This window comes from Somniosus microcephalus, chromosome 1 (genome assembly GCF_052327205.1).
Source record: "Somniosus microcephalus isolate GS21.2 chromosome 1, FLI_Smic_1.0, whole genome shotgun sequence".
Classification (NCBI taxonomy): Eukaryota; Metazoa; Chordata; class Chondrichthyes; order Squaliformes; family Somniosidae; genus Somniosus; species Somniosus microcephalus.
This window is the reverse complement of record NC_140987.1, coordinates 417,507,043-417,524,655: the sequence shown is the minus strand read 5'-3', so window position 1 is coordinate 417,524,655 and position 17,613 is coordinate 417,507,043. Positions and strand designations below refer to the sequence as shown.

Genomic DNA, 17,613 nt, shown 5'->3' with positions numbered 1-17,613 from the left:
GGGGAGGGATAGGACAGGAGAGGACATGACAGGGCAGAGGGGAGTGGGGAGCAGCGAGGGGAGGGAGGGAGACAGGGGAGGGGAGGGAGGATATAGACATGGAGAGGGACATGACAGGGAGAGGGGGGACACACAGGGGCAGGGAGACCAAGCGCCCCAAAATTGCCCTCGCACGCAGGGCTCCCCAGCTAGTATACTAATATAACAGAAGATTAGTTTGAAAAAAATAAAATCTATGAATCTTGGAAGTCTGAATGAAAAAAGTGTTGGAAATACAACCATGTGAACTTAGTGAACAGTCTCAAGACAGAAGTAACAGAAAATGATGGAAAATACTCAGCAGTCAGCAGCATCTGTGGAGAAAGAAACAGACCCGAAACGTTAACTGTTTCTCTCTCCACAGATGCTGCCTGACCTGCTGAGTATTGCAGCACTTAGTTTTATTTCAGATTTCCGGCATCCGCAGTATTATGCTTTAGTCTTAAGACAGAATTTGTGTCAGAAGGTAGGGGCTCTCCACCCAAAACTTTCACCCGTCACCTTTCTTTAAGAGGAACAGACCCAGTCATGTATTTCTAGCATTTTTTAACCCAGAATTCGTTAATTTTGGACCAAGACATTGTTTGAAGCTTAAAAATTAAAATGATTAAAAACACTGCAACATAGCTAGGAAACAGAATAAAAATTCCACTGACTCTGCAACCAGGTTGAGATGGTGGTGTCATCATGCTTCATCCTCTCTTTCTCAGGATTAGCCAGAGCTTCAATGATGCAATCTTTTCACAAGTTAAAAGAAAACTGTAAACATGAAATGAAGCAATAACATTGATTCTGACAGAACATTTTAGGCAATGCTGTGCAATGTCTAAACCTCCCAACTCAAAGCAATTCCTCATCTTTAAACCAAAAAGCCAACATATGACATCCCACCTTAATAAATGGCGAGTACTACATTTTTCATGCATTTTGCCATTGAATACAGTGGTTTTCTGCAGCTGTTACACTGGAGTATAGTTTAATCAAACATGCAAAACAGAAAACTGCTCCCAATTTCAAATAGAATTACAAGAACTTTTATTTGCATGTTTTACACATCACAAACAGAAAAAGATTTAAAGCTGTGGGAAATACTCTAGTTTCAGTGTTAGAAAACAATGAGTTTGTTAAAACAATTTTAATTTTTCTATTCAACATTCTACCAAAATTAATCCAATGACAGTTGTATACCTTTATAATATAAATTTTGTGTCTGCAGTGCTGACTGGGTCTATCATTTATATTGTAACTGTTGAGTAGTTGCTCAGTTTTCTTCTTTATATTATTGCTCAAGTTCAGACTATCCTTTTCTAATTGGTAACTATCGATTATTCACCAATCATTACATGACAGTTCCTCACTCACCCACTAAAAATCCCTGAAATACTTTTCACAAACTTAAAAAAAAAAAATCAAATTTATCCTTATGCTGAACACCCCCTCCTCCCCACCTCACTTAATCAAACAGCATAACACACACGGCTGAGTTTCTGAATATCTTAAGTTCTGTATCTTGTATATATTGATTAAAAAGACACGTACCCAAAGCTCAGTGAAGGACATAAAAGTTCCCTCCAATGTGATTTGCTGAACTGGAGCAGTTCCAGATCACCTCTTGGCTCAGGTCAAAAATCACACCCCTACTCTGTTTGATATAGAGACACTTTATGGTGCGCAGCAATTTACATCACCAGCATAGTCAAATCAGGTGAAAATATTATTTCTTTTTAAAGTGAAAAGTAGTTTTACCAAAAAGGATTGTCTCATTCTTCTCCCCAACATTGCTTCTGATTTACGTAAAGCTAAAATAGATTTTGGGAGGGGGGGGCGGTGGTTTGATCGTGTATACTGTACTTTTGCCTTTTAGAGGCATCTCACACCTGAAGACAATTTGTCAAGGTGCATACATGTACCTTTGTCCATGGGCATGCCTGACTACACGAATCAGATTGGGTGTTGTTGGGGAAGACTGGAAATTAAGAAAAAACAGATATAGCAGTGTAGAGCACAATGGAAAACAATAATAGATCCCTTGAATCCTGCCCATTTAAAACATGCTCCAAAGATCCTGCATCAAACTCATTTTAACTATATTGCAAAAATACTAGAAGGAGTCTATTAAGTTCAGTCAACCAATATAAAAAGGTGCTTTTTCAGTTACAGGGAGAATTCTAACAAAAAAAAATTGTGAATAGTTCTTAACCACTCTGCATTATTTTTATTAATTGACAAATAAATCCAATGTATGGAACATCAAGTTATACCTGATGATGTTAATCAGTATAAATAAACAGCTGCTTAAAAAGGATACAAGCCAAGACATCATAGTTCAAGGACGTGAGGTATTTCAAAGAATCCACAACAGGAGTAATTAGGTTGTCATATTTCTGAATCTGTGATAAAATCTATTAAAAAAAGGTGTGAAAAAGAGGCACTCAATATAGTTACTGGAACAGGATTGGTTGACTATTAAAACAAGAGAACCTATTATAAATTGAGATACTGGATGCAGTTTTTTATTTAAATTGCACACTAGTAACATTAGAGACCTTGGGCTGGATTTTACTTAGCGAGATGAGTTGGGGGCGGGACCGCTGCCTTCCGGGTTCTAGTCCCGCCCCCAGCGATGTCCGATGAACAGACGCTATTTTGCCCTGATTGGCCTCGTTAAGCCTGCCCTGTGGGCTTGCCGGCCAATTAAGGGAAAGCCCGTGTCAGATGACGTCAGTTGATGACGCTTCATCTGCCGGTTTTTCTTAAAGGACATATGCACCACACTTGTTTGACAGATGATTTGACAGTGTTTGACAGGCATTGAAGTGCTGTCAAACACTGACAATCACTGTCCAAAGGTGAGCCCTTGCACCAGGCTCTCCAATTACTCTCTCCTTCGGATAAACAGATGGCAGCTGCAGCTGAGATTGCAGAAGCCATCTGTCACTTCTCCCAATGAGATGAGGCTACACAAAAACTTCACAGCTTGTCACCTGCAGAAGCATCTTGCCACATTAAAAATTACTTTCACAACATGTCCTTACCTCTGATACTAACCAGTGTCCATTGCATCCTTCACACCACTTCTGCAGCCGTCATCCAAACACCAACATAACAGACCCACAGCACGCCTCACTTACCCTGGTGGGGTTCCCCGACGTTGGGAAGTCCGCAGCAGCAGTCGAAAATTGGAAAAAGCCTCTTAAACTGCTTGTTAGCTTCCTGTTAACAGGCAGTGAAGTGGCTACAATCCTCTTCCCGCCACTAGGAGTCGGGTCCTGCGCAAATCAGGGACCCGACTCCCAGGAAGATTGGTTGGAGGTGGGTTGGGAGCCGCTCCCATTTTGGGGGATTTTCCGAGCAATTCCGCCTCCAAACCCACCGCCTCAGGGCTGGTAAAATCCAGCCCCAAGAGTCTTCGAAACAATGGATGCTTGTCTTAAATTAAAATAAACAGCTGCATTGCAATTCATTTAATGTAAAAGTATGTTTAAGAGACAATGAATTAAACTATGGATTTGCAAGTATACAACTGATATTTGAAGTCGAACACAAATAGAAGTAAATATTAAACTTCCATTTATATAGTGCTTTTCACGTCCTCAGGACACCTTAAAGCACCTCACAGACAATGAAATACTTTTGAAGGCGGTCACTGTTGTAATGTAGGGAAATGCAGCAGCCAAATTGGACACAGGAAGCTCCTAAAAACAGCAATGAGAGAAATTAACCAAATATTCTGCTTTTGGTGGTGCTGGTTGAGGAACAAACATTTGCCGAAGACACCAGGAGAACTCCTCTGCTCTTCCTTGAATAGTGCCATCAGATTTTTTTTACATCCATCTAAAGCAGATGGCTCCGGTTTAAGGTCTCAGCGAAAGACCGCACTTCCCACACTGCAACACTTTCGAAGTACTCCACTGAACTATAAGCGTAGATATTGCGCTCAAGTCTCTGGAGTGGGACTTGAACCCATGACTTTTGACTCAAAGGCGAGTGTGTTACCCCAGGGCAAGGGTTGACACTAAAGTGAATTAAATATACATTGCTTTTTGCCAACGCACAAAACTCACTGCTCATCTAATTAATTTCTGGCAGAATCCAAATTTTAGAAAGGGATATTGGAAATGAGTGAAAATTTGAAGGAAAGAAGAAATATTTACAGCCTTATGATTGCTATTCTTCAAGTTAAGCTTGTAAATTAAAAGCACAGCTATTTGGTGAGCAGAGTGCAAAGCAGTGCATGTAGAGTAACAATCTAGTTATATTCAACAATTTACTGTATTTACCAGCTTTTTACTCTAACAAATTTTGTGACGGGCAAGTCACAAAATATCAACACTAAATGAATAGAACATACTTCAAGCCAGCAATGAACTCTCTCAGTTCAGATAAATGTGGGACAAAGCTCTTTCCATAATTCCTGAACTTTAAGAATTGGACTGAGTCTGCCCAAACTGGATGCTTACAGCCAGCAGTGAGAGGGATTCTTTTCAACCCATCATTCAAATCTGGATCCCAGTGGTATAAGAACAGTATTCTAATTTAATATGGAGAGGCTGGTGTCAGGAGCAGGAGAGCAGTGTTACTGAGTATTTAAACTCACTTTCGCAGGCTTTTTTCAGAGGCTTACCAATCTCGCAGACTGGCGGCGGCGTTCCAGAGCCATGTAACGATTCAAAAAGTGATGCGGGCAAGAGGAAGCAGCGGATTGGGCGAGTACGGCCAGGTGACTATTTATACTTACTCTATAGTTTGACAGTTAAGGTTAATAGTTTATAAAGTTTAGACGGTCCTTAATTTTTGTGGTTATCGTTTCTAAGGTCTCTGTTGTGTAGCGGGAGTGCAAGTAAACAAGGGCCCTTGAGTATATAATTTAATTGTAGTGTAATTGGTGATATTGATTTGATTTAATTATTTTGAATTAATTAAAGGGTAAGTCATGACAGCACAGCTCGGCCTGCGGCATGCTCCTCCTGCACTATGTGGGAAATCAGGGACACTTCCTGTGTCCCTGACGAACCATGTGCGTGGGAAGTGTATCCAGTTGCAGCTACTGGCAGGCGGCATTGCAGCGCTGGAGCTGCGAATGGATACATACTGGAGCATTCGCGATGCTGAGGACGTCGTGGATAGCACGTTTAATGAGCTGCTCACACCGCAGGTAAAGGCTGCACAGGCAGGAAGGGAATGGGGCGATCGCCAGGCAGGGTAGTAGGCGCAGGCAGGTAGTGCAGGGGTCCCTGTGACCATCCCCCTCTCAAACAGATATACCACTTTGATGTTGTTGGGGGAGATGGCTTATCGGGGGAAGGCAGCAGCAGCCAACTTCCTGGCACCATGGGTGGTCCTGCTGCACAGGACGGGAGGAAAAAGAGCAGGAGAGCTATAGTGAATGGGGATTCTATTGTAAGGGGAATAGATAGGCTTTTCTGCGGCCGCAAACGAGACTCCAAGATGGTATGTTGCCTCCCTGGTGCAAGGGTCAAGGATGTCTCGGGGCGGCTGCAGGGCATTCTGGAGGGGGAGGGTGAACAGCCAGTTGTCGTGGTGCATATAGGTAAAAAACGGGATTAGTCCTAAAAGCTGAATATAGGGTGTTAGGAGTAAATTTAAAAATAGGATCTCAAAGCTGGTAATCTCAGATTGCTATCAGTGCCACATGCTAGTCAAGAGTCGAAATAAAAGGATATTTCAGATGAATGCGTGGCTAGAGGAATTGTGCAAGAGGGAGGGATTCAAATTCCTGGGACCATTGGAACCGGTTCTGGGGGAGGTGGGACCAGTACAAACTGGATGTTTGCACCTGGGCAGGACCGGACCGATGTCCTGGGGGGGGGGGGGGGGGGGGGGGGTGTTTACTTGTGCTGTTGGGGAGGGTTGAAACTAAAATGGCAGGGGGTTGGGAACCTGTGCAGGGGCACAGAGGAAAGGGAAGCAAGGAAAGAAACAAAAGACAGGAAGGAAAAAAGCAAAAGTGGAAGGCAGAGAAATCAAGGGTGTAAATCAAACAGGGCTACAGTAAATAATAATTCTAAAAGGACTAAGTGTTAAAAAAACAAGCCTGAAGGTTGTGCCGTCTTAATGCGAGGAGCATTCCTATAAAGTGGATGAATTAGCTGCGCAAATAGATGTAACGGATATGATATAATTGGGATTACGGAGACATGGCTCCAGGGTGACCAAGGCTGGGAATTCAACATCCAGGGGTATTCAATATTCAGGAAGGACAAGCAAAAAGGAAAAGGAGGTGGAGTAGCATTGCTGGTTAGAGGACATTAACACAATAGTAAGGAAGGATATTAGCTCTGATGGTGTGGACTCTGTATGGGTAGAGCTGAGAAATACCATGGGGCAGAAAACATTAGTGGGAGTAACATACAGACCCCCAAACAGTAATGCAGAGGTTGGGGATGGCATTAAACGGAAAATTAGAGACGCGTGCAATAAGGGCACAGCAGTTATCATGGGTGACTTTAATCTACATATAGATTGGGCTAACCAAATTAGTAACAATACTGTGGAGGAGGAATTCCTGAAGTGTATACGGGATGGTTTCCTGGACCAATATGTCGAGGAACCAACTAGAGATCAGGCCATCTTCGACTGGGTATTATGTAAGAAGGATTATCAATCTTGTTGTGCGAGGCCCCTTGGGGAGGAGCGATCATAATATGTAGGAATTCTTCATTAAGATGGAGAATGAAGTCGTTGACTCAGAGACTAGGGTCCTGAATTTAAATTAAGGAAACTACGATGGTATGAGGGGCGAGTTGGCTAGGATGGATTGGGGAACGTTACTTAAAGGGTTGATGGTGGATAGGCAAGGGCAAACATTTAAAGGTCGCATGGATGAACTACAGAATTTGTTCATCCCCGTTTGGTATAAAACTAAAACAAAAAAAGGTGACCTCAACCGTGGGCTAACAAGAGAAATTAGGGATAGCATAAGATCCAAGGAGAGGACATATAAATTGGCCAGAAAAAGCAACAATCCTGAGGATTGGGAGCAGTTTAGGATTCAGCAAAGGAGGACAAAGGGATTAATGAAGAGGGGGGAAATAGAGTATGAGAGTAAGCTTGCAGGGAATATAAAAACTGACTGTAAAAGCTTCCATAGATATGTGAAGAGAAAAAGATTGGTGAAGTCAAGCATAGGTCCCGTGCAACAGAAAATGCTGGAAAAACTCAGGTCAGGCAACATCCATGGAGAGAAATTTGAGTTGACGTTTCGGGTCGAACCCTTCTTCAAAACTGGAAAGAAAAGAAACTAGATCGAAGGCAGGGCTGCGATCGGACAAAAGAATAAAAGAAACAAAAGAAGTAAAAGAGATTAGAAGCTAGACGAGATGGTAATAGGCTGAGATTAGGTGTAAAGTGTACTGGCTGGGCAAGAGATAGCTGCCAGGTGTGAGAGAGAAACAAAAAGGAAAGGGGGGCGGGGGAAAGGAGTGGAAAAATTACAAGAAAAAATGAAATAGGGGCCGAGGTTATGATCTGAAATTGTTGAACTCGATATTGAGTCTGGAAGGCTGCAGAGTGCCTAATCGGAAGATGAGGTGCTGTTCCTCGAGTTTACGTTGAGCTTCCGTGGAACAATACAAGAGGCCAAGGACGGGGAGGTCCGAGTGGGAATGGAGCGGTGAATTAAAATGACAGGCGACCGGAAGCTCGGGGTCACCCTTACGGACTGAACGGAGGTGTTCCGCAAAGCGGTCACCCAATCTGCGTTTGGTCTCCCCAATGTAGAGGAGACCGCATCGTGAGCAGCGAATACAGTATACTAGATTGCGAGAAGTAGGTCCCGTGCAGTCAGAATCAGGGGAATTTATAATGGGGAACAAAGAAATGGCAGACCAATTAAATACATACTTTGGTTCTGTCTTCACAAAGGAGGATACAAATAACCTCCCAGAGATGTGGGAAAATATAGGGTCTAATGAGAAGGAGGAATTGAATGAAATCAGAATTTGTAGGGAAATGGTGTTAGGGAAATTGACGGCATTGAAGGCCAATAAATCCCCAGGGCCTGATAATCTACATCCTAGGGTACCTTAAGGAAGTGGCCCTAGAAATAGTAGATGCATTGCTGGTCATCTTCCAACATTCTATAGACTCGATCAGTTCCCATGGATTAGAGGATAGCTAATGTAACCCCACTATTTTAAAAAGGTGGTAGAGAAAACGGGGACATCGGTTGTGGGGAAAATGCTAGAGTCCATAAAAGATGTAATAGCAGAGCACTTGGAAAACAGTGACAGGATCGGACAAAGTCAACATGGATTTACAAAAGGCAAATCATGCTTGGCTAATCAACTGGAATTTTTTGAGAATGTAACTGGTAGGATAAGGGAAAACCTATGGATGTGGTGTATTTTGGACTTTCAGAAGGCTTTCGGTAAGGTCCTGCATAAGAGATTAGCGTGCAAAGTTAAAGCACATGGGATTGGGGGTAAGGTACTGACTTGGATAGAGAACTGGCTGGCAGACAGGAAGCAAAGAGTTGGAATAAACAGGTCATTTTCCGAGTGGCAGGCAGTGGCTAGTGGGGTACCGCAGGGATCGGTGCTAGGACCCCAGCTACTCACAATATATATTAATGATCTAGACGAGGGAACTAGATGTAATATCTCCAAGTTTGCAGATGACACAAAGCTGGGTGGGCGTGTGTGCTGTGAAGAGGATGCAGAGAAACTCCAGTATGATTTGGACAGGTTGGGTGAGTGGGCAGATGCAATATTATGTGCATAATTGCAAGGTTATCCACTTCGGTGGAAAAACAAGACGACGGATTATCTGAACGGCAATAGATTGGGAAATGCCTAAGTGCAACGAGACCTGGGTGTCCTTGTGCACCAGTCACTGAAGGTAAGCATGCAGGTGCAGCAGGCGGTTAAGGCAGCAAATGGTATGTTGGCCTTCATAGCGAGAGGATTCGAGTACAGGAGCAAGGATGTCTTGCTGCAGTTGTACAGGGCCTTGGTGAGACCACACCTTGAGTATTGTGTGCAGTTTTGGTCGCCTTATCTGAGGAAGGATGTTCTTGCCATGGAGGGAGTGCAGTGAAGATTCACCAGACTGATACCTGGGATGGCAGGAATGATGTATGGAGAGAGATTGGGTCGATTAGGCTTATATTCACTAGGGTTTAAAAGAATAAGAGGGGATCTCATTGAAACTTATAAAATTCTAACATATAAAACTTTAACAGGACTAGACATACTAGATGCAGGAAGGATATTCCCGATGGCAGGGAGTCCAGAACCAGGAGTCACAGTCCAAGGATAAGGGGTAAGCCATTTAGGACTGAGATGAGGAAGAATTTCTTCACCCAGAGTGGTGAACCTGTGGAATTCTCTACCACAGAAGGCAGTTGAGGCCAACTTAAGAAATATATCTAACTCCTTCTTGAATACATTTAATAAGGCTAAAGGGATTAAGGCATATGGGGAGAAAGCAGGGACAGAGTACTGAATTTGGATGATCAGCCATGATTTTATTAAATGGCGAAACAGGCTCGAGGGGCCAAATGGCCTACTCCTGCACCTATCTTCTATGTTTCTATGTTAATGTACACCCAGATCACCCAGTTACAGCCATTATACTTTGGCATTCATCTTGACACATTTAATCTCTATTCGGATAAAGGGGTCACAAAAGAACATACATAATCAAATAGGATTGTTGGATTACTGTGACTCAGCTTTCCAATTTGTCTTCCAGAAGGCTTTACATTTTCTTTCGTCAATCGCCTGGAAAAAAATGAAAAATGAAAATATGGTTTTAGGATTATTCCTACATTTATAGTTTAAAAGTATATCAACATATTGCAAAATGTTATGTTAAAAGTCAGCAATTAAACATCACATTTTAATTGAATGAAAGGTTGGACATCATGGAAACGGTGGTATGCAGCATTGGGTTATTGCTTAGGAGAAAGGCGCATGGCTAGTGGCAAACTCATTAAGAAAGCACATTTGTTTGTTTGGCAGTTAATTGGAAAGCCAGCTGTCAACCATGTACCCAGGCTAGAATTTTGGTCCCAAAAATATTTTAGACACGCATTTTAATATTGCAAAAGCTCATTAGAAATATCAAGTTAAACGGCAGAAAACAGTGTTGTTTTTAGTTGCAGAGGACAGTAATTAGGAGGTGCAAATAGTAACTTGAATCATGAAATGTCATTTTATTGTAGACATTTTGCATTCACTGTGCATCCACACAGTAAATTGATCACATTAATCTGATTGTACTATAACCAGTGTTTTATAATTTCCTATGTGGCAAGCCAATACTTATATTGTTAGTTATACAATCCATAACTCTCAGATGCATGGGGCTTCATGTCTACTTCAGTAACCATAGAGTCAGAGTTATACAGCACAGAAAGAGGCCCTTCGGCCCATCGTGTCTGCGCCGTCCATCAAGCCCTGTCTAATCTAATCCCATTTTCCAGCATTTGGTCCATAGCCTTGTATGCAATGGCATTTCAAGTGCTCATCCAAATGCTTCTTGAATGTTGTGAGGGTTCCTTCCTCTACCACCCTTTTAGGCAGTGAGTTCCAGACTCCAACCACCCTCTGGGTGAAAAAGTTCCTCCTCAAATCCCCTCTAAACCTCCTGCCCCTTACCTTGAATCTATGCCCCCTTGTTATTGACCCCCCTAAGGGGAAAAGTTCCTCTTTATCTACCCTATCTATGCCCCTCATCATTTTTTACACCTCAATCAGGTCCCCCCTCAGCCTTCTTTGCTCCAAGGAAAACAACCCCAGCCTGTTCAGTCTTTCTTCATAGCTGAGGCGCTCCATCCCAGGTAACATCCTGGTGAATCTTCTCCGCACCCCCTCCAAAGCAATCACATCCTTCCTATAGTGAGGCGACCAGAACTGCACAGTACTCCAGCTGCAGCAGTTGTTCACATGACTGCAATTTTTCATGACTTTGGAAAAAGCCACTGCTACAAACCTCATGGTACACAGAATAGTTTAAGCAGATTCAGCTTAAAGCTTACATTTCTTTACATGGTGCTAAAGACTTACAATTTAATGTAGTGCTAAAACAAAAGTAATAAAATCTTAACCATAATTACTACTGCAACTCTACTAAGATTTATTAACCATTACAAAACATGCAAAAATAATTACATTTTTTTAATTCACATGATTCTTTTAACTCATTCATAAAAGTTTACAAATTAAAGCAGAATTGAAGAGGAAGAAGAATTTCAGTTTATATAGTGCTTTGCACGTCCTCAGGCTATCCCAAAGACAATTACTTTTGAATTGTAGTCACTGTTATACAGGCAAATGCAGCAACAAATTTGGACCCAGCAAGGTCCCACAAACAGCAATTAGATAAGTAACCATTTAATCTGTTTTTGCTGTGCTGGAAGGATAAATGTTTTCCGGGATACCAGGAGAACTCCGCCGATCTTCATTAAGCAGTGCTGTGGGATTTTTGTACCTCAAGAGTCAGAGTCATAGAGTTACACAGCACAGAAAGAGGCCCTTCGGCCCATCGTGTCCGTGCCGGCCATCAAGCCCTGTCTATTCTAATCCCATTTTCCAGCACTTGGTCCATAGCCTTGTATGCTATGTCGTTTCAAGTGCTCATCTAAATGCTTCCTCAATGTTGTGAGGGTTCCTGCCTCTACCACCCTTTCAAGCAGTGAGTTCCAGATTCCAACCACCCTCTGGGTGAAGAAGTTTTCCCTCAAATCCCCTCTAAATCTCCTGCCCCTTATCATGAAACTATGCCCCCTGGTTATTGACCCCTCTACTAAGGGGAAAAGTTCCTTTCTGTTTACCCTAGCTATGCCCCTCATAATTTTGTACACCTCAATCAGGTCCCCCCTCAGCCTTCTCTGCTCTAAGGAAAACAACCCCAGCCTGTCCAGTCTCTCTTCATAGCTGAAGTGCTCCAGCCCAGGTAACATCCTGGTAAATCTCCTCTGCACCCTCGCCAATGCAATCACATCTTTCCTATAGTGTGGTGACCAGAACTGCACACAGTATTCCAGCTGTGGCCTAATTAGCGTTTTGTACAGCTCCATCATAACCTCCCTGCTCTTATATTCTATGCCTCGGTTAATGAAGGCAAGTATCTCATATGCCTTTTTAACCACCTTATCTACCTGTCCTGCTGCCTTCAGGGATTTATGTACATGCACACCAAGGTCCCTCTGATCCTCTGTCCTTCCTAGGGTCCTACCATTCATTGCGCATTCCCTTGCTTTGTTAGTCCTCCCAAAATGCATCACCTCACACTTTTCAGGGTTAAATTCCATTTGCCACTGTTCTGCCCATCTAACCAACCCGTCTATATCATCCTGTAGCCTGAGGCTTCCCTCATCGCTATTTACCACTCCACCAATTTTCGTGTCATCTGCAAACTTACTGATCAGACCTCCTACATTCATATCTAAATCATTAATGTACTCTACAAACAGCAAGGGACCCAGCACCGATCCCTGCGGTACACCGGACACAGGCTTCCAGTCACAAAAACAACCTTCGACCATCACCCTCTGCCACTAAGCCAATTTTGAATCCAATGTGCCAAATTGCCCTGGGTCCCATGGGCTCTTACCTTATTGACGAGTCTCCCATGTGGGACTTTGTCAAAAGCCTTACTGAAGTCCATGTAGACTACATCAACTGCACTACCCTCATCCACATACCTAGTCACCCCCCTTGAAAAATTCATTCAAATTGGTTAGACATGATCTCCCCCTGACAAAGCTATGCTGACTATCCTTGCTTAATCCTTGCCTCTCCAAGTGGAGACTAACTCTGTCCTTCAGAATTTTTTCCAATAATTTTCCTACCACTGATGTTAGGCTCACTGGCTTGTAATTCCCTGGTTTATCCCTACTACCCTTCTTGAATAATGGTACAGGTAGACTATCCTTCATCCGAAAACCTTGGGACCAGCTGTGTTTCGGTTTTCGGAAAATTTCGGATTTCGGAAGGTGAGCGAAAACACTTCGGTTTTCAGAGTAATTCGGTTTTCGGGAGTGCGGATAAAGGATACACTATCCCTTATCCGAAAGGGTGGAGAGCAGCAAATATCAAACAGAGCAGCATAACACCTGCGTGGGTCAAGCATCGGCAGCGTCGGGTCATGTTTTGCGCCACTTTCGGCTTTCAGAGGTTTTCTGATGTGCGGATAAAGGCTGGTACACTATATCTTATCCGAAAGGGGGCGGGGGTCGGGGTCGTGCACACGACTTACGCTGAACGATTTCGGTTTTCAGAAGTGTGGAAAAATGCTACACTTTCCCTTATCCGGCTAGGCCTGCAATCTCCTACCCAGGAGGGAACTCAGTGACACTCTGCCCTGTTCAGCGTAAGTCGTGCGCCACTCTGGTCATGTCGTGCGCACGACTTACGCTGACCGAAAAAACCTTCGGTTTTTAAAGAGGGTTTCGGTTTTCGGAAGTTCGGATAAAGGGTAGTCTACCTGTACTACGTCAGCTGTCCTCCAGACCTCTGGCACCTCCCCTGTGGCCAGAGAGGTTCTGAAAATTTTTGTCAGAGCCTCTGCAATCTCCTCCCTTGCCTCACACAGCAGCCTGGGATACATCTCATCAGGGCCTGAGGATTTATCCACTTTTAAGACCGCTAAAACGTCCTCCCTCTCAACACTAATTTGTTCAAGTATATCACAATCCCCCTGCCTGATTTCTATGACTTCATCGTCCTTTGCCATAGTAAACACAAATGCAAAATATTTATTTAAAACCTCACCTACATCTTCCAGCTCTACACACAGATTGCCAATTTGGTCCCTAATGGGCCCTACTCTTTCCCTGGTTATCCTCTTGCCCTTAATATACTTATAAAACAGAGTGCGATTTTCCTTTATTTTGCCCGCCAGTGTTTTTTCATGCCCCCTCTTCGCTCTCCTAATTTTTTTTTTTTTTTTTTTTTTTTTTTTTTTTTTTTAAGTTCAGGCAGGTGAGGCCTCATATGTGCTACTGACACACTGATCACGGTACTAAAGCGTTCAAAGCAGCTTTCATGCACAAACAAAAAAATTGATATTTCAAATCGGGGGGGGGGGGGGGGTGGGCTTGTTAAACTTCTCATCACTAGCATATGACAGAAACAGAAAATTCTGTTATGAGCTTTGCTCCAGCTCATTCATTTATTTGAACATAAAATATAAAATCTTACTTCATAATATACTTGGCTCTGTCAATTGTCTGAGCTTTGACTTTAACCAGCAGAGGATGGCTACTGTAGGTATCATTTTTCCACTGTCCATACAAACGATACCTTAAAAACAATATATTTAAGCATTAAGCAACCACAATGTAAATACACAGGAATAAATTAATATATTTGAATGCTCCTCCAAGATATTCACCTATGCTGGTAAGGAAATGTTTTCAGCATTCCCCATAGCTCTTCTGACATACATGCATTGGAGTCCATTAAAGTAAGGGAAGGCAGCAACACCTGATCTGCAATACTGAGAAAACAGCTCACGAGTGACTCCTGCAAATTAAAGGACAGTTACATGGTTAACTCTCTATCTTAAATAAATTATTATTCTCGAGTTCATGCACTGTACACTTGAACATGTAATATATCCCATATCCAATCTGCCAACTGACATCAAATGGCATTTTCAACAGTGAATCAGCTAAACTAAAGATTGCAGCAAGCAATGTTTTAACCATTCTAATGTCCTAAGACACTTAACTAAACAATTCAAACAGGAAATCAAAGTCACTGGAATTAGAAAAGAATATGAAGTTGAAGTAAAACTTGAAAACAGCGTGATATTTCTCGTTGCTCCTCATCAACTGTCTGGGCACCTCAAGATACTTAGAAATAGTTTGTTCTTCCAAGGAGGGAGATGTGAACTAGCAACTCACAATTACCGTATAAAAGGTCTTCACAACTAAAATATCCAAGAATTCTACAAGTACACATGCGTAATAATTTTACATTATGTAAATAATTCCATCACAAATGTGTCGTAACATACAGGAAAAATGTTACAGTTACTGACTGCTCGAGACTTATTAGCACACTTCTTTCATATGGTAGTAGCAAAGCAAATGTCAATATCTAAGTTGCATATCCAGCTTCTGGTGAAACCGCATGGATATCTTGTCAGCTGCCTGCGAATTTCCTCTGAGGGCAGTGCTCAATGTGCTCCAGGGTCTGATTTGGAACTCCACAGTCACACGATGGGGATGCTTTAATCTTCCTTCTTTGGAGAAGGCGGCAGCATCTACCATGACCAGTTCTGAGGCAGTTGACAGTTGTCTACTGTTTGCAAAGAAGGTTTGATCCTTCAGGTTGTGCTGTGGGGTGCTCTATAAGGAATGCATTCTGTATGTCACAGTTCTTCCAAGCTGAGCAGAGATCGCTGAAGGGCTTCGGCGACAGTCCAAAATGGCCTTCTAGGTTTGAGACGGGTTGGTGGTAGGTTGTTCAGGTCGGCCTGGATCGGCATGTCTTTGCTGGTGTAGCGGTTGTATTCTCTGGAGACTGCATATTCGCGGCGTAGGTGTGGTGGTGCGATGTCTACAAGCATGGGCAGCCACGCTGTTGGTGTCGATAAAAGCGTACCGGTGATAATTCTCATAGTAGAATTCAGCTGGATATCAACGGATTTGACATGCAGATTTAATAGCAACGCCCAAGAGCAATACTCCACTGTAGAGTACACAATCATTCGCCTTTGAAGAACTGCTTCATTTCTAACTCTGCTTAAATGCTTATTCTAAGGATGTAATAAAATGTCAGGACTAAAATCAAACTTACTGATAAAAACTCTGTTCTGTGCAACTTTCTGTCATCATTTGACACAAAACCACATTTATTGTTCTGTGCTCCATTTTCAAGATGGAGTGCCAGTCTACAGTGAAGCTTTAGCCAAAACATTAAAGTCCAAGTCAGGGAAGGTCACGCTCAAACTATAGTTGAAGTGTTTGTCATTTTGTGTTGCTTAAGGTTAAACTAAGTGATTTGAACTTTGAAATTACACTGAAGATTAGCATACATGTTTAGTACATTCATATAAAATGTAATTATCTGTTACTTTAAAGGAGGGAGCATTGACTAGTTTATTTAAAAAGCAGGTTAATGCCTACATTAACATAGCAGACTAAGGAATTTCATCCCAAAGTTAATATTTTAGTCTAATCCTAACAACTTAATTTTAATATCATGACATTGCTAAACTAGTGATAAAAATTCCCTTGTTGATTGCTTTACCCGTCTACAGGAAACTTTGGTTTATCCGGAGGTTAACTGTCCGGAATGCTCGCGCCACCGGCAAAAATCAGGAGCCGTTTCGTTAGGCTTATTTTCTTTTTGTTGCTTTTCTTTTCAACCAATCAGGCTCTGTAAGGTCTCGCTGACGCTGTTGCTAAGCTACAGAGACGCTTGCAAGGTACGGCCGACTGTTTAGAAGCTGTTGCTGAGCAACAGGGTTTGTTGCCAGATACGGAGCTCAAAATCTCCGTACGTTTCAACATTAGCGCTGGTTTGTCCGGCAGTTTCGATGGGACGGCAACAGCTCGGATAGCACAAAGTTTCCTGTATCTGGATTTCATAAAACTGAATGTATGATTAAAAAAAATACATTTTTGTTTCGACTAATCTAGGCCAACACTTCCAGTGCAGTACTGAGGGCGTGCTGCACTGCCGGAGATGCAGTCTTCCGAATTAGATGTTAAACTGTCTTCTCAGGTGGATGTAAAAGATCCACGGCACTATTTGAAGAAAAGGGGAATTCTCCCCAGTGTCCTGGCCATTATTTATTCCTCAACCAACATCACTAAAGCAGATTAATTAGTCATTGATCTCATTGCTGTTTATGGGATTTTGTTGTGCGCAAATTGGCTGCCATGTTTCCTACATTTCAACAGTGACTATAATACAGAAGTACTTCATTGGCTTTAAAGTACTTTGGGATATCCTAAAATTGTGAAAGGTGCTACAGGAAACTCTTTGGTATCCGGCACCGGCGGGACCAGGATGGTGCTGGTTGATCAAAAATTCCGGGTGACGGAGAGGGTTATCTATTGAGGCTATTTTTAACAAAGAAAAATAAACAAATCATGAAATGTGCAGTATACAGTAATTGGGTACTCACCTACAGAATGTTGTGTTAAATGGATGGTGGAAGATGCTTGATTAAGTACAGTACTGCCAGTTGAGGGTAATGCAATGCAATGACTACCAGCACCATGGGAGACACAGTACCCCTGTAAAATGGCAGATCAGAAGAGACTACCGGCAGCGCGGGAGAGTCAGACTCCCGTTATTGAGGTGTTCGGACTTCCGACAGCGCCAAGAAGCCAAGTAGTGGCAGTTTGGAGAACTACCCCCACTGACTAACTCGACCACCGTGGGGGACTCGGACTCATCACCTGTTATTGAGATGTTGTTTCCGGAGTGAGAATTTTGCCGGTTAATACGAGAATTACGGATATTTAGGTGCCGTTTAAACGAGAGTTTCCTGCATATAAATGCAAGTTTTTTCCTTTTCTTTGCAATTTTCTGCAGAAAAAGAGAACAGCTCACCAACTAAGTTTATCATGGTCCCAGAAGAGTCAAA

General features: G+C 42.6%; 1 protein-coding gene across 3 annotated transcripts in view; it reads right to left on the bottom strand.

Annotated features, from left to right (window-relative positions):
- The window catches only part of thoc2 (THO complex 2), a 156,111-nt gene that overhangs the window by 82,329 nt on the left and 56,169 nt on the right, over positions 1-17,613 (bottom strand). For all 3 annotated transcript variants that reach the window (XM_085999429.1, XM_085999438.1, XM_085999447.1), the window contains 5 exons: positions 14,401-14,531; positions 14,208-14,309; positions 9,698-9,782; positions 2,348-2,441; positions 696-776 (listed from right to left, as the gene is read on the bottom strand). In XM_085999429.1, coding sequence (XP_085855555.1) covers positions 696-776; positions 2,348-2,441; positions 9,698-9,782; positions 14,208-14,309; positions 14,401-14,531 — 493 coding nt within the window. The remainder of the gene's footprint in view (positions 1-695; positions 777-2,347; positions 2,442-9,697; positions 9,783-14,207; positions 14,310-14,400; positions 14,532-17,613) is intronic.